We start from the raw sequence: 18,466 nt of genomic DNA, 5'->3' as shown, positions 1-18,466 counted from the left end.
GATGACTTTGTATAATTATTTGACTTATAGTCAAATTTCTGATGTTATACTTTAAGCTAACCAGTTTTATTTCAAGTATTATCCACCTTTGCCTTGTGATCACATAATATGCCTAAGAAGCAGAATGTTAAGTGTTAAGCAAAATTTGGAAAGACAAGTAATTTTAAACAAGATATAAGTGCATTCTCCAAATGTTCGATTTGTTGCAAATATTATAACAGGTTTATTATCGAATTTTAAGAAGCAAACTTCAAATATGGAGAGATGGAACAGCTAACGAAGGATTACTCAGGAATAATAAAATTTTAAAGAGATTCAAGTCGACCAGTCAATTTAAAGATTAACACCTAACCCAATTGATAAGTCAAGGAGTACCTTAAGCATGTGTATGGAATTTTGAGTAGTTATATCATATGTTTTGGTTATGTGAATTTCTCCTACCTAAAGTTTGATAAATTTAGGATTTGTTTACTTAAAACTTGATCAAAATTACTAGAATTAATGAAGTGTGACTAAGGGCTAAACCAATGAAGATTGGCTTATTTAGTATTTGAAAGAGATCAATTTTATTTGCTAAGATTGCATTGTCAACATTAGAAATGAAGTTCACTTCTAGTGTTAGTCAAAAGAGTTAATGCGTAATAGAAAGCAAGATACTATTCTTCGTCGAAGTTGTAAATGTGTATTTCTTAAAGAACCCCATGGAAAAAAACATTTGAATTGACTAATTTGCAAAGGATCGAGAAGGTCAAAGTTTAGTTTTAACAATAATTTGATGAGTATGGAAATAATGAATTGGCTATTGTCTATGCCATTATAGTATTGGCCAACTAAGGAATCAAAGAATGTGTTCGGAAGTTGGTGGTAGAATGTCTAGTAAATGCAAAAAGGTCTTAAGTTAGAATTGACTTCCTATATTTGTTTAATTGATTATGGTAAATTTAGAACTCATCTACTTGGGCATATGGAACTTAATTTGAGGTTATTGAAACAATTGGGATGAGAATGCTTCAATTTGCCAAGACCACTATTGAGCACCCTTTCTACCTGTGAACGAACGTTTGTATAATGATTGATTCAGAACTCATTCTTTTATTTCGACCCATTTGATCATAAATGAGTTTATTATTGGGATTAGTGATATGTAATAAGTGTTTCTTCATTACCCGGAGGATCTATATTATTTGGAAATGCTATACTATGGATTTGACTCAATGCTTTTAATATGGATTATTGGGATGTAATGTTGAGTATGATGAGTGAATATTGGCCATATGCGATTTGTCTTTGACTTTCGGAAGTAAATGACTTTTCTTTTAGAACTAATGGAACAAAACCCCACCCTATTGATTTGTCAATAAGGCTATTGCTGTCAGAAACATTGTGGATTTGAATTTGTTGTTAAGGTTGCATCACATACCCAACCTATTCTGAGGACTTCATATGGGATGTCAATGAAAGAGTAAAACTGCCCCAATATGTCCAATGTGTCACAAGCCTCATAGACAGATATGTCATTGACTTACGGGAGCATGCTTCGGATGTGGAGAAATAGGACATCGGGTGAAAGATTGTCCAAAAATGAAAGGATGTCCCAAGTCACTTACTCAGAATGAAGGTCAGTACTTAATTAAGAGATCAATAAGAATATGTTTAGTTAAAAAAAAATATATCATATTATGTGGGATTGTTGTACCATGAATATGACCCAAAACCCCGATGAATGTGAATGAACCTTCTATCTATTAAGTGAATGTTAATGACACACTTAAGTGAGTTTCCTTTGACTTTCGAGATTAAATATCTTTCTTGGGGGACCAATGGAGTGAATTCTTTCACTTATTTGACTAGATGACTCATGAATTACATGGGAGCAAATATCCAAATCATTGGTCAAAGGATTTGTGGACCAAGAATTCGGGTTAGTTATCGTTGTATCAAATACATAAACCAATTTGAGGACTTCAAGTGGCTATTCACAATAAAATGTTGTGATTTATTTGAAATGAAAGAGTCGAGTCATGAACATCATTGGCATCAATCTCTTGCTATATATGAATTATGACTTACTATCTGTGAGTAACAACCTTGTAAAGATATATTTAATTATATGTATTCTCTAACTGATATGATAAGCTCTATTTTCTGAAATGATATTTTTTGTATAGATGAATGATTGTCCTATTTCTGAAATGTATCGTGGCATCCTTAGCATCATGTGTATCTGTTATCTGTTACCTAGTACTAGGGTTTCACGTGGGTTCCATTCATGGAACTGATTATGCATAATCATCTGTCTGATCTGAATCTGTATCTGTTAAGAACTATGACTTCTGAACATGATTATGAATTCATTTCTGATAACTACTGAATTATGTTTTCTGTAACTGTTATGGACAATATTCATTAAAACCCCTTTATTTTGTTATTATTCACTAGGCTCCAGCTCACTGTATTATTTATGTATGTAGGTGATCAGGCGTGTGACTAGTCCTAGAGCTACTGCCTGGATTCTTTGTTTGTCAGCCAACCTATGTGCCTCCCATGGAGGTTCCAGATATGTCTAGTGGTTATGGCTAAGTGCATAAAGTTTAAGTTTTGTTTTCTTGTTTGGTTAAACAAGTTTTCGTTTATTTTGTAAATAAGGCTAAGTCCCTTTTTGTCTAGTCTATATGTATATGATGATGTAAGGATGATGTGTAGATATGTATATAAAAGTTTAAAATTTTTCTGTCTCATATAAGTCTGCACAGCTCAATGGATGTTGTATATTTGTTATTTGCTTCCGCCAGCCCCTATTATTATATTAATCTGTCTCAGATGCCTTCGGTAATCTCAGGATTATTGGCCGGTTACGACGCTAAACCCATAGGGGCGGGTTTGGGTCATGACACTTTGTAAGTTACAAACCAACACTTACACACCCTCAAGAGCTAAATGTAAGCTCGAAAACACCTCAACAAAAATACCACAAGGTTTGGTTTAGAGTGTATAGGCAAAGAGTAAAGAACTTGCAAGAAAGAGAGAGAGAGAGAGAGAGAGAGAGAGAGAGAGAGAGAGAGAGAGAATTGTAGAAACAGAGAAATATTTTTTGCTCCAAAATTTCTAATCTTTTAAAATGTGAGAAAGGGTCTTCTATTTATAGAAAAACATGAGACTAGCTTAGAAATATCTATACAAACATGTATGGACTGGTGCATGCATCAGTGGAAACAGCTGGCGCAGCTAGCAAAAAGATATGAAAAAACACACAAGTGGCTGGCAGGTCACTAATGGTGGCCGGCAGGCCACATTAATGGCCAGCAGTCCACACTAGTGGCGCTGCAGGTCCTAGGATGTCTGGGCTTGAAAAACTGTTAGTTTGGTCCAAAAACAAGGCAAGAGGCGTATCAGGTTTTGAGGCTCAAAGCTGAGGCACTATGCTAAGGGCTTTGAGCATTTGACAACCATATACAAATTCAACATTGGGTACGCAATCGGTATTGCCCAAGTCGTAAAGGTAGTCAAAAATGGGGTGTCTACAATAACCCGATCTCAAATCAATCTTGGAAAAGCAATAAGACCCCTTCAATTGGTCAAATAAATCATCTATATGAGGTGATGGGTACTTGTTCTTAATAATTACCCAGTTTAGCTTCTGGTAATCAATACACAGTCGTAAGGTGACATCATTTTTATTAGCAAAAATAGTCGGTGCTCCCCAAGGCGATGTAGTAGGTCGAATGAAGCTCTTATCTGACAACTCTTGGAGTTAAATCTTCAACTCACATAACTCGGTGGGTGAAGATCTATACGGTGCCATGGAAATAGGTTCTGTACCAGGCACTAAGTCAATGAAAAAATCAATCTTTTGGTGGGGTGGCAAACTAGTGAGATCTTCGAGAAAGACATCCGGGTATTCACAAACTACCCTTGGCAATTCAACTCGGATCCCATCACTCTCACTACCCAAGAGAGTTGCAAGAAGATAACTAAGCTCACCCCTACCATGAAGGTTATAAACTGGCAATAGGACTATATCAGCTCGGTCTCCCAAAAAATAAAGACAGTCACCACTCGAGGTGCACACCGTAACTCTCTGATGGTAACAATCATCAACAACACGATATGAAGACAACCAGTCCATTTCTAGGATAATGTTGAAACTCGACATGTCTAATAATACAAATGCAAAAGAAAGTCAGCACCCGACAATCTCTATCTCACAACCACGACATCCCTAATCCAAGCCAACCTTACCCTCAACTAGAGACTCTACCCTATGTAGAGACGCTAACTGAGCCACCTCTAATCCCAAAACTAATGTAAATACAGACAAAATTAAAGAATGTGATGCACTATATCAATCAACACATTGGTAATAGAATTGAACAACAAGAAGTTACCTCTCAAAATAGAGGGTGTTGGTAACTGATCCAACGTCGTAATAGCATACACATGCCTCGTATGTCTCCGCTTCAATTGCTCACCCCTCGGAGCATAGGATTGATAAATCGACTGAGCCGAAAAGGCTCCTCTTTGTGGAAAAACCGAAGACTTGTGACCTAACTGGCTACAAGTAATCCCACCCTGACTTCCTATCCCCGAACCAAACTCGGTATAGGAAAACTAGATCTGAACTGTGCTGCCTGGGACTATTGTGGGGTACAATCCCTCTGCCTCTTGTTGTCCCGTGTCTCCCCAAGTACCTCTTTGTCTTCTCTGATTGGAGCCTCTCATCCTCTCCTCCTCAGTATGGATCACAATCTCTAAGTGAGCCGCTGCCTTTACTAGACGACCGTAATCCCTAATTATAGACCTGGCCACCTTGAATAGGAGCTCGATCCTCAGCCTCTTCTCAAACTCCATGCAACGACGTTCCTTCATCGCCATAAGCTTCGGTACAAACCTAGAGAGGCTAGTAAAAGCTGCTTCAAACTCAGCTACAGGTGTGTTCAGTTGCTTAAGCTTCAAGAATTGATCTCTCAAGTTCTCCCTAGTAGTGCAAGGCAAGAACTTGTGCTAGAAGGCATTGACAAAGCTCTCCGAAGTCACTCCAATGCGCCCATGCGCATATTTCCACCATTGATCCGCATATCCCTTTACCTGAAAGGATGCCAAGGTCACTCTCAAGCCGTTGTCCTCGATGCTAAGCATCTCGAACATCTTCACCATCTGTTATAGCCACTTATCTACCTTTAGTGGCTTCTTGGGATCCCCTAAAAACTCATCTGGTTTCGATCAAAAAATTCCGTCTTCAAAAACGATGGCTTGTCTCGGCAACATGGGTCTAGACTTGATTCTCAGCATGAGAATGTCCATGGATTCCCTCAAAGCACTATACATTTTGTAGGCCAAAGAACTCATGGCTTGCTGACTTGGTGGCTCGACTACATTGGCCTGACCAACTCCTTACTCCTGTGCCGAAATTTTAACCGGTAACGGCACCTCCTGCCACCTAGGCCTACCTCGCCTACTACCACTACGTCTATATCTTGACATCTTAATAAAGGTAACACAATAGATTAACACATTTACAAATGTGTCGAAGCTAATTCACTCACGTCCCAATGCGATGGACAACGAATAATTCACTCTACATAAGCACCTAATCACATTAATACAAACAGACTTCCCTTCTAGATAATAACCATCCCGCGACATTGCCAGAGTTCCAGTTAGAAATATCTGTGATCAAGTGCTCTTTTAATATGACTTCTAGAAACTTGTAGACCCAATTAATATCTAAGAAATTAAATCACATACTCACTTAGTCACATAAGCATCTTATCACACAGCATACCAGCTGTACTAAAAAATTATCTAGCAAGAGAACCCATTGAGGTAATAACCACTTCCCACGTTCCCAAAGTATTCATACTTGGTCGCTTTGATACCAAGTTGTAACACCCCAAAATAATTAACATTAGCCCATTACATAACAGTGTTACCATAAATCAACAATCTCATATCTTCTATTGATTATATCTTTTATTGTTACAAAAGATGGCATATGCGATATACATTCACAAATCCTAGATTCTGAATCTATAGCATATTGCATGATACAAGTGTAAAAAGGAAATTAAAATCAAATAAGGAAATGCCCCAATGGCTTACAACTTCCCAAGACGATGCTTGGTTACAACAAAATGAGTTTAAACTCAATACAAGTAAAGCCCAAGGCTTGAGCAAAAATATTTACATCAAGAAACAAAAGTGAAGCCTTAAGCTTCGAGTCCTCTCAAGCTATGTCCTTGGTGGAGGCATATCATCAGCACCTGAAAGTTATTTTCCACATAAGGTGAGCCAAAACCCAGTAGCAATACTCTAACATAGTATATGAATCTTAGCAAAATCATAAGGTGAATGCACGTGCATTCTCTTTTTCAAACATTCCTTGTTTTCCATCTCAAACAATGCAATGCCAGATTATATATCAATTCATGAAAATAATCCTTTTAATACAGAAAACAGCGCAGTGGATCCAAAACACTGGATCTAGGAATATGTCTGCCAGTTGGCTATACAAGCATTACCAAATCCATTTTACCCATGCTAACTGGAAAGATCGGCACCTAACCATGCGGGTTTCTGGACTTTCACCAAGGACACTCAAGCCAACATCATAACCACAACCACACCCCCTAACCAGATTCACCAAGGTATTCACCCATTTTTCTTCAAAACTGATACATTTACAATATTCAACGTATAACGATGCACAATGCACAACAAATCATAAATTGGTTGCAATTCGATCTAATCCTCATATAATGTCTACAACAATTAAGATTATTCTCCTCCAATAGCCCAAAACAGATATTTCTAAACAATAAATTATTTCCAATCAAAAGATACATTTTCATTAATTACTATGAGAGGATATTACATATCCAACTCCACCATTTTCATCAACGTAACCATTATTCCAATTCTCCAATATCCAACATCATTTTTTCATTTTTTTTCTTTCAAATTCCAATTATCCAAAAATTAGGGCAAAGCCCCTTTTCCTTCAAAAGCAATTCTAAGAAAATATTTTCATCATTTCCACACAACTCATTCGTAGCCATACTCCCACAACCTTTTTCAAGAGTCAATTTGGAAAACCCCTTTTTTGATTTCAAACCAAACCCTAGGTTTTACCAAAATTTTCCCAACAAATAACTAGTTTCAAGAGGCAAATAACTAAGCTAAGAATCATAAAAAGTGTTAAGGAAATCCCTACCTCAAAGTAGAAGGCAAGCTAGAATAATGGGTAAAATTTGACAGAGTTGAAAACACCAACTTCTCTAATTATAACGAAGCCCTCAACGTGCTCTAACTTTTACTCCAGTGGGCGAGGGTGAGGAAATGCACAGATTGAGGGTATTTGGTGCAAAAGCTCCAGAACTAGAGAGAGAAAGAGTAGATCTAGGGTTTTAGAGATGTTTAGAGAGAGAAAGGGATGAAAAAGTGACTAAAAGAGATAACCTCGCGGACTGATATACACACAGACTACTCAAGCGCAAGAATGATTGCTTGAGCGACAAACACAATAAGTGACACCGCTCGAGTGACCAAGACCATTGCTCGAGCGCACAATAACCACCTCTCAAAAGTTCGAACCTAAAAGAGTTCGCTCGAGCACAGAAAGAACCGCTCGAATGAAGATGCCAAACTCTCTAAAGTTTTACAGATTGCAAAAGATCGCTCGAGCATAATAATGATCGCTCAAGCGAACTGGCAAAATCTTGGGCAATAACAGTTTGAAAAAGCTAACTCCCAAACCTATTTCAAACACAACCAAAACTCCAAATAGCCAAACTCAATGTGCAATAGGATGGAAAATGAGTTGAACGACAATCTAATACCCTGTTTCTTGGATCCAAAGCAACAAATAGGTTGAGTTTAAACCAGGATCGTTATATCGTGGGACGCATTGGTAATTATGAAATTGAACTTGTTTAGCCTTCTTAACGTATTACCAAGTTAGAATTTTTTAGTTTCGAACGTAAGGACATAATTAGAGGGGAGTGGGAATGACTTAAAACACTTTTCTCTACCAAGGTAGTCCTGTATATGTAACAAGTGATGTTGCGCGTATGTATTGGGGCAGGCCCAAATTAGTGTTTTGGTTTGATGGCCGCACGTGTGGCGGAAAGGGCCCACATGTGTGGCGAGGGAGCGAGTTCTTTTGGTTTGTTATTGCAGCAATCTACACGTGCGGCCAAAGGTGCAACACGTGCAGAAGGGGGTCATTACATGTGTGGCCAAGCATGCCCCTGCCCCAAATTTTGTGCATTTTTTCACAAAATTGATTCCCCACGCTAATTTTTATTCACTTTTTCATCTCTCTCTCTCTCTTTGTTTCTCTCCTTCACCTTCTTTATTCATCTTTTCTCCTACCTCTCTCTACACGCCGCCACTAACCCTCACTAAACCCATTATCCAACCAAATCCATTGAGTTTTAGATAGTGTAATGCCCCAAAAATAAGAACCCCTGATAAACTTAGATATACGTAATATTGAGCTTCTAGATAACCCGTCCATCTTTCATGATATTCAAAAGAAGTCTTACAAAAGAGATCACATGCGGATATACATTCATAACCATACGATATGAATCTATAACATGAAATAGAAGAGTGTTTAAAATAACTTAAATACAAAATAATGCCCTAATGGCTACAAGTTCCAAGGCTTTGCCCGATTACAACAAAAATGGTTCTTAAGAACTTGTACATATTAGCCCTTGCTTTGCACAACAAAACAAAGAAAAGTTTGAGCCTTGTGCTCCCCGAAAGTTCCTCTATGCCATCACCTCGACGGAGGCACACCATCATCACCTGAAAATGATTTCCACTAAGGGATGAGCTCAAGGCTCAACAGAGATAATCTAAATAAAGTGCATGAACCTTAACAATACCATGAGGTGTAATGCATATGTTATACAATGCTAATTATACATTTTTTTCTTTGGAGGTTCACATGCCATTCACTTCTTTTTTTAATAAGCAACATCAAAATTCAAGATTGTTTAATAAATTCTTGGGCAATAAAATACAATATTGGAAATCCCCAGGCAAGATGTCTGCAATGTAGGCCCCTCGAGGTACTACCAAAACCCACTTTACTTGCTTCTAACCGGAAGGAACGTGGCAACCTATCCCGTGGTGTTTTCGGACTTTCACCGTGGACCTTCAGGCCATCTTAATTCTCAAACTACATCCCCTACTGGATTTCACTAAGCATTTACCCCATTTTCAATACCTATTCAAATATTCTTAATGAATTCATTGAAAATCAATATTTCTCAAATCCAATGCGGGGGTTAGCGTATGAAATTATGCAATGCTCAATGCCATGCATGAATTTGTAAATATTTCAATTTACTTAGTTCGCATGTGAGTTCTACAACAATCAACTCAACCCTCCACTGGTTGCTGAAACAATTATTTCTATACAAAATATAAATTTCAAGAGACGAATATACTCACAATCCCATGTCTTCAATAAATTCAACGAGTAACAATCATATGTTCAACCTCATCTTTCTTCACTTGATCAAAATCATAATGTTTCTTTCAAAGAGTCCTTCCACCACTTTTCTTTTCAAATTCAATAATTTAGCAAGAATTTCCCTAATGTTCAAAATATCATGTGTTTTTCCATTACATTTCTCAACATCTCAAAAACTCCAACAATCTAGGATTTTCTCAAGATTAGGGGTGTCTCAATTTTGAAGATAAATTTCCCAAAACCCATGTTCTATGTAACATGTAAGGTCAAAAATTTGAAAACATTAGGAAATCATAGGAATTACCCTTTTTTTTCTACATAGATGATACTTTATCAAAACTCTAATTTCATTAATTGGTAAACTACCAAAATAGCATATAATAAACCTAAATAACATGCACAATGTTTAGAAAATCCCTCCCTCAAATTCTAGAAGAGAGAGAAGAGAAAAGCCCCAAAATCAACGATGTTGAAATTCGATCTTCACAACACAAAGTTTAGCTCTAAATGAGCTCTCCAAGATTTCCCAAAGAACTAGGGTCAAGAAATCAATGGATTTTCCTAGATCAAAAGAATAAATGGAGTTTTGTAGTGGTATGTAGAGAGGGAAAAGAGAAAAGAGGAAAGGATGAGATGTAGAGAGATATATGAAAAGTGAAGAAAATGGGGATTTGACATCAGATTTGATGAGGAAAGGCAGGAGTTCATCCGCACGTGCAGGCCCCATTTCCGCACATGCAGTAATCCATTATTCACGAGTGGTGACTCTGGGCCACTAGAGCGGATCCTCTCAGGAACCCAGTCATCAGCCCTTTACTTCTGCATATGTGAGCCCAATGGCCACACTTGTGAAACTTGCACCACACATGGGGTTCTCACCTCTGCACGTACGGAAAGACCCACCTAGAAATCGACCCTACTTGACACAATCTGCAAGTGCAGGATCCTCCAACCACATGTACGAAAATGCCTGAAACCCAAAAATGTATCCGAGGCATTTTCTCACTCTCTGGTTCCTCTCCTATGCCCAAAAATTGAAGACTATAACTCAAGAATAATTTGAACACCGAGGACAAGTTCAGGAATGATGATAGAGACATCACTCGACCCTTAATTTTTTAGGAAACAAAAAAGTAGTTCAGAGTTGGGATAATAAAACCAAACAAATATAATTCAGTTGACTAGGAGACTCGAGGCATCACAGATAGTAGTTCTTAAGGCTAAATCGATGAGCTTGATGAGGGCTACATTTCAACTGACTGAATCGACTACCCGACAGATTCACGTTTTTGGGTCTTTTCTTCATCTTCCTTTCTAATCTTCAAGGTAGGGATTCCTTAAAGTTGTGTATATGTTTTGGCTTTATTATATGTTAATTTAAGGATTAAAGATGTTTGAAAGATTAGGGTTCTGACTATATATGTATATAAGCACAAATTTAAGCAAAAACTTTCAAATCTTTGTCAAATCTTGAAATTGATTTCTTTGTGGATGACTCATGATCATTAATTTGAGAAAATTATATTTTTAAGAGAAATTCCTAGTTTTTCTAAAACCCTAGGAAGGTGTAAATGTTGAAATTGAGATTGTGTTGATGAAATTCATGAAATTCTTAGAGAGTTATTAATATTGGGTATTGAGACGGATGAGGTTATGGCTTTGGCAAATTACGCCATCTTGGAATTGTTGACAAAATGTTAATTATGCTCTCTATGTGTATTGCCTATTTTGGAATATTGAGCTAGAGATAATTGTTTACCAATCGGTGGAGGGTTGTATTGATGTGTTGTACAAATTGTATATGAACTAGGTAAATTGAAACCCTTACAAAGTCATATATACCATTTAGCATCACATGATTCCACGACTTCAACATTTATCACATTTGAGAAGTGCATTGAGATTTTGATACATTGTGAGCTTTTGAAAATTGTTGAAAATGATTGAAATTTATTGAGAAATGGGATAAATGCCCTAGTGAATCCGGTTAGAGGGCGTAGTTGTTAGGAATTAAGATGGTTTTAGGTCCATAGTGAAAGTCCTAAAATATGCACGGAGTAGATCCCAATTTCCTTCTAGTTAAGAGCTGGTAAAGCAATTTTGGTAGTGCTTAATGAGACTACTTGCAAACAAGTAAGGATTACCAGAGTCGCATTTACTGCCCTTCTTTTTTATCGAAATGCATGATTGATTGGTTGTAACGCCCAAAAAATATAAATATCGAACTACACTTTATATTTCTCATTAAACATATGAAAGCCTAATCAATCTTAGTCATTCGATATTAAAAACATATCCAAAATTGTGTTTCATTCACAAATGTCCTTTAAATTTTACAAAATAGCATCACATGCATTAATACATTCATTAATCCTAGAACATGAATCTATAACATGTGATCTATAAGGAACAACAAGAAACATTTCCAAAACTTTGCTTGGTTACAACAAAAGTGGGCCATAAGCCCTAGGCTATACAAAAAAGAGAATAAAACAAAGACGAACTTTAAGCTCCAAGATCCTCCCAAACTATCACCTTAGCGTAGGCACTCCATCAACATCTGAAATTTGTTTCCATGTAGGGTGAGCATAAAGCCCAGTAGAGATAACTCAATAAAATGTATGATGTTTAACAATGACATATGGTGAGATGCATATGAAATGCCATGCTCAAAACATGAGTTTTTCCCTTTTTGAAACAATACCATGCAAGAGTTCCAAAACCATATTCCAACATATCTCTTCAAAATAGAACACAAAGCAATGAATATAACATTCTTAATCCCTAGGCTGGTGTTTGCAAGTAGGCTCTCAAGGCACTGCCCAATAACCACTTTACTGGCTCCTAATCGAAAGGAACTTGATACCTACATTTTGCATGATTTCAAACTTTCACCATGGAGCTAAAGCCAAATTAATTATCCATAACCAAACCCCCTAATTGGATTCACCATGGTATTCAACCATTTTTTTCAAAACAAAATCATTTCCGAGATACAAAATATAAAGTTCAAAAATCCATGATATGATCAATGAGATGCATGATTTGTAAATAGTTCAATTGCCTAAATCTTATGCAATTTCTATCACACGGCAATGCCATCCTCTCCCTGATAACCAAAACAGTTATCTCTAATACAAATTAAAGAGTAATAACAATGATATAATCCAACATAATATCAATATCTCTGAAAACATCAAGCTTTCCCCAAAGTCACAACATCACTTTGCTTTTATAAAAATCGAGGCTTCTTTCTCAAAACTCCATTTTCTTCCAAAAACCATATCACGAGGTAACCACATGAATTTCAAATTGAACAAAAGCAAAGCTAAAGAGAGATTTTTATTTTATGCACTAATCCATAGATTAATCAAACCCTAGCTTTATCAAATCTTTTGTTTAACAAAATAACACATAGGAAAGCTACAGAGCATACAAGTCATCAAGAAATTCCCTACCTCAAACCAAAAAGGAAGAAAGGAGAAAATTCCCAAAAGTCGAAAAACCAAAATGGGTAAATCTGAAGATCTAGTGTGAAAAGTTAGAGTTTAAAGAGAAAGATAGTGACTCCCGAAGTAGAGAGAGAGAGAGAGAGAGAGAGAGAGAGAGAGAGAGGGAAATGAGGAAAAAGTGAGGAAAAAGATGGGTGAAGGGTTTATTTATAATCTAGGTCAATTGTGGGATATTTTTCCTAAAGTCAACCAAAAGAATAAGCCAAAACCCCCTAGAAGTAGGGCCCAAATCATAGAGGGATTTTTGAAATTTACTGTCAAGTGGGCCCAAATCACAGAGGGATTTCTGAAATTTACTGTCAAGTGTCGACACTAAGCGCAGGGATGTCGACACCTTAAAGCAGTGAACCCTAGAGTTTGCACCAAGCAGGGTGTTGACACCAAAAGCCTTAGTGTTGACACCAGAAAGTAGTAGTGTACCAAAGAGAAACAGGACAGATAATGTCGACAACCAAAAAGGGTAGTGTTGACACTAGAAAACAGAATTGACATGGCAGCGCCCAACTCTCATAGTGTTGACACCAGGAAGAGGTGGTATCGACATTCAAAAACAGAACCAAAAGGGAAAGAAAGTAAGAAGAGTAGGCGTCAACCTCAAGAAGCTAGTGTCGACACCCAGAATAGAAATTCTAGGTTCCTAAGGCACTTTCTAACAAATCTAAGTGCGGAAGAACAATCTTAACAAGTTTAAATTGGATTTCCTTTCCCAGATACAACAATACACCCACTCCAAGATCCTAAAAAGAAAAGTGATGAAATTAAATACATTTTCAACTAGCTTAAAGAATATAAGTGTTACATTGGTTATGGTTTTGAAGAAGTGCATGGCTAGAGATTTTGTAACAACCTGTTTTGAGTGACCGCTCAAGCGGTCAATTGGTCGCTCGAGCGGATAAGCAAAGCTCCCAGTATCTTGCTTGTTTGTAGGAGAGACCACTTGAGCAGTATAATGGTTAATCGAGCGTAGATGTCAAGCTTTTAGTATTTTCACTATAGCTCTGGAAAACTTCTGAGACCTTGCGTTTATCGCTCGAGGGGTGGATAATTCGCTCAAGTGGTCTGCTTGTATTGTGTGCATCGCTTGAGCGATGGAAGCTCACTCGAGTAGTCTGTTCGGGATAGCAGTTTTAAATTTCGATCTAAACACTTTTTGGGCTCACTTTTTCACACTTTTTCACTCTTTAACACCCATTTCTAAAAACACTAGCTCTTAAACACTAGATTTCATCTATTTTTAGCTACAATCCATCCTTGCCCTTTCATTAAAGTCGCTAATCTCATCAAGAGCTACATTTTTAACCAATTGGATCATGTTGTTTTGGAAGCTCATTCCTTGGGTCTTTACCTCTTCATTCATAACTTTTGAGGTAAGAATATCTTTACTCTTGTATATCTATAATTTGATTTAAAATGTGTATTAATCTTATGGTATGGATGTATGATTTGGAATGGGTGATATTTATATATATATATATATATATATTTGGACATTAATGGTGATAGTGAGTTTTGTCTAAAATTGGTGAAAGATTTGATTATTTACTAATGAAAGATAATGTAAAAAACATGAATCAAGGAAAATGAAAGAATGGAAAAAAAAAAAAAAAAAGCCCTAATTTTCTTGTGAAACCCTACTTTTTGTTCATGGGTCTTGGTTAGTAGTTGAAGAGCAATTAGTGGGTAGAGTGGAGACATATTGAAATCCATGTTATTTTGATAAAGATTGAGTTTTGGATGACTTACTCGTTGTGTGATATGGTATTACCCAAGCGAGGAAATTGAGGTGCCTACTTGCCTGGTCGTGTGACGATGACAAATGTGGGAATGTTTTGAGGTGTGAGGACGACAAATGTGGAAGAGTTGAGGTGCCCACTAGCCATCCATGCGAGGATAGAGAAATGTGGAATTAAGTGAAAGGTTGTGCATTGTAATATGAACTTGTTGTGTTTATAGGTAAAAGGTCATGGTCATGCATATTTTAAATCAAATGTTTATATACTTGGTTAAATATATTCTCTACTGGGTAATTGCTCATTCCTATCTAATAATTTTGAAGACTTAGAAAGCAATAACTATCCCAATGAAATAGAAGTGGTCCAACCTTTAGTTGTTGCTAAGGACATGATGTATATGGAATATGATATTTCCAATGTTTTTACCTTCTTTTGGGGCGAAGAGTCCTTTTGTTCTTTTGAAACTTTGATCTAGAAACTTGTAAGCCGTAAGGCACTTGTTATAATTTTCTATAACTTTTTGAACTGTAAGGATTTCTGTCACGACCCAAACCCGCCCCTAGAGCTTTAGACTGTGACTAGCCATTATTCCCAGATTACCTGGCCTCAAAGACAAACAATCAATCGATAATTATTAACGAGGCTTAGCAAAAGCAATAATAAAATAAAGATAAGTGCATTGAGTAGTGCATACATGGCAAATTTCATAAATATTTAAAACCTCACTCTTTATACATACGTATACAATCAACAAACTTAAACATTGTACAACTCCCACAACTTAACAAAAACTCCCAAATAACAAAATAAAACCAAACAAAGAAAATGGGTAGACAAAGCTTGGGTCCGCTTGAATCCAAGTACACCACATCACGAAGGCACTTCAAAAATGGCTTCACAAGAGGGTGGACTCCTGAGGCATCTCTAAACTTGGTGTTCCACTTGCTCACCTACATATATATAAGGGAGATAGGTGAGGTAAAGCCCAGTGAGTAATATCATAATAAAGGGGTGTAGACACCCCATTTTTGACTGTCCTCAAGACTTGGTTGTGCTTGCAGGTACATCCAGCCATAAGTTTGATTGCTCGTCGAGTGCTCGACTTTTGCGGCGGAACGTCACAGGTTTGAGCTTTCCAAACCCTGTATCCTTTCTGCCCCATTTTTGGACCATGTGTTGGTCCTTCCAACATGTTTCTCATGGTGCACTACCGGCGATGCATTTGTCCCTGCCTGCCATTGATGAAGCCTGCCGGCCATCAATGAGGCACTGCCGGCCACTACTGATGGCCGGCAGGACACCTTATCTCAGCATATTTCACGCCAGATCTTTTGAGCCAGCTGGTTTTCACTCATCTCTCCTCCATACACGTGTACGGAGGTATGAAGCTCTTTTCAAGCTTGTTTAACAAGCTTTGCATTGCCTTCTTCTATATAAGCAGAGGCCCCTCCTTCATTTCAGAGGTTCAGAATTTTGAGGTTTGAGATATACATTTAGCTTTGTATCTATATCTCTCTTTTGTTCTTGTTTTGTGCCTTAAAAGTGTCATTTTGTCTCACTTTTACACATAAACACACACTCAAACACCATACTCTTGGAGCTGAGGTCTCTTGAGGTTGTTCTTAAAGCTTTTGGATCAAAAAGGATGCTAGAGTTGCAGCCTTGAAGGTGGTCATCAAGGGTGAGAAACTAACCTTTTAAACCCCCATTCTTGCTTAAGATTTTGAACCTATTTGCATGCTATTTTGAACTTAACTTCCTACTGCAAAAAGTTCTATTTTTGTGTGCTTAAGATCTTTGTTTAAGGTCACTTTTGTGTTGGGGGTTGTTTACCCCCTCTTAGGCCTTGTTTGGCCTTACTTTTGTGCCTTCTTTTTAAGCCTTTGGGATCACCTTGTTTTCTCCTTCTCACCACTGAAACTCAGAGGAATTTTAGTGGTGGGAAAGGTGTTTTGAGGTCCCAAATGGGAGAGGGTCATCCCCTCTCCTTGTGTCTTCGATACTTGTCTTGAATGCCTCATGTGTGAGCATGTTTGTTACGTTTATGTTGGCCATATCTTAGCATGTATTTGGGGTTATTTTGCTATGGCATACCTTTGTTTTTACTTGGTTTTGTCACTCCATGCATGCATAATACACTTGTAGTGTAAATCTCATAAACTAGCTTTGTATGCCTTAAGAAGTAGCATGTCATTCTAGCTTGATTTAAGTCCATTCCAGCATGTTTTTAGTGATTTTTTGCCATGTCATACCTTTGATTAGGTTTGGTTTGGTTGACCCTCGCATGCTCCTTGCACTTGTAGTGCATTTCCATGAAATAGCCTAACATGCATCATGCTTTGACATGTCATTCTAGCATGTTTTTGGCTTAACTTCAAGAAGCTTTTGTCCATGTTTTAACATGCTTTAGCTCTAATTTTGGTTGTTTTGGTCATGCATGACTTGCTTTGTATAGCCATGGTTCAATTTAGCATGTTAGCTTTGTGTATCAAGTCCACTAGCATCCATTGCTTGGCCTATTTCAATGATTTGGCATCATTTGTAATGTGATTTCAGTCCATGTTTCATGTCCATGCACTTGCATCTTTCACTTATTCAATGTGTTGGAGGGTTTGCCCCCTTTATGCCTTAACATGGGTCATTGCGTATGCCTTCATGCCTACGCTTGCGAGCTATCATTTCAATGTGTTTTGGGGGTTATTTTTCCATGATATAACTCTGATTTTTATTGGTTAAGTCATCCCACGCTTGGTCTTAATAGGTGTAGTGTAATCCACCTTATTTACCTTGTATGCATCATGCCTTATGCCCCTCATGCTAGCTTGTTTTGGCTTACTTCCATGCATGTTTTAGTATCACTTTAACATGTTTTAGGATTGTTTTAGGTTGCCTTTGCCATATTGCTTCATGCTTTGTATAGCTGTAGTACAATTGGCCTTGCTAGCTTTATGTTTTGATGACTCATGCATGCTATCTTTGAGCTATTTATATGATTTGGCATCATATAATACTTCATTTCAGAGCTTATAGCATGACTATATTCCCACTTCTTTCATGTTTTAAATGCCTTTGAGTATTGTGCGTTGTTGCCTTGTTTATGGGTTAGCTTGTATGCTTGCATGCCTAGGTCTTTAAGCCTCCATCTTAGCATGTTTCAGTCATTGTTTTGACCTATTTCAAAGCATTCCATGTTTGGCACTTCTTTATAAAAATCAATTTTTTAAAACGATTTGCCGGATTTGGACTCTTTAGTGATTTATCGATTTTGCACTGCACTTTGCGAGACTAGATTCAAAACCGTGACATTGAGTCTGAACTGTAGTAGTAGTCCAATAAACAAAACGGATCTCGCGCCCATTTCGCGCGTGGGGCCGTGGCGTTCGGGCACGTCTATAGTTTCTGGCGACTCTGATGGGGATTTAGAGAACTTGACTCGAACTCATGATATCTTGTTTTGACTACACTTATGTGTCTCTTTGCATTGCATTTGCATTGGTGCACCTAGGACACCGTGTTTGCCGTATGCTATTCCTAAATGGTTTGCCAGAGGCTTGTTTGGAAAAGCACGCCATAAGGCTGATCGGTTGCGAGCTCTACCACGGCGGGAACACAAACCCCAGTTTTTACCCGCGCACCCCTTTTGACCATTCGACCTAGTGCATATCGGAAACTATAGTGACTATTCCAAGCTAGGACAGGTTGCTTACCCAATTATTGGTTGTTTGAAATCGCTACAT

At 37.6% G+C, this 18,466-nt stretch overlaps 1 protein-coding gene across 1 annotated transcript; it reads right to left on the bottom strand.

Moving 5' to 3' along the window:
• Positions 1 to 3,751: 3,751 nt before the first annotated feature.
• LOC145803558 (uncharacterized) lies at positions 3,752 to 5,154 on the bottom strand. The gene is made up of 5 exons (XM_082896858.1): positions 5,086 to 5,154; positions 4,689 to 5,001; positions 4,386 to 4,577; positions 4,240 to 4,299; positions 3,752 to 4,155 (listed from the first exon to the last, which is right to left on the bottom strand). Exons 1-5 carry the CDS (start codon positions 5,152 to 5,154, stop codon positions 3,752 to 3,754), a joined length of 1,038 nt encoding a protein of 345 aa, XP_082752984.1.
• Between the last annotated feature and the right edge of the window lie 13,312 nt (positions 5,155 to 18,466).

This window comes from Camellia sinensis, chromosome 12 (assembly GCF_055761805.1).
Source record: "Camellia sinensis isolate YWXY chromosome 12, ASM5576180v1, whole genome shotgun sequence".
Lineage (NCBI taxonomy): Eukaryota > Viridiplantae > Streptophyta > Magnoliopsida > Ericales > Theaceae > Camellia > Camellia sinensis.
Note: the sequence above shows the minus strand (reverse complement) of the source record. Positions and strands in the feature narration are given on the sequence as shown.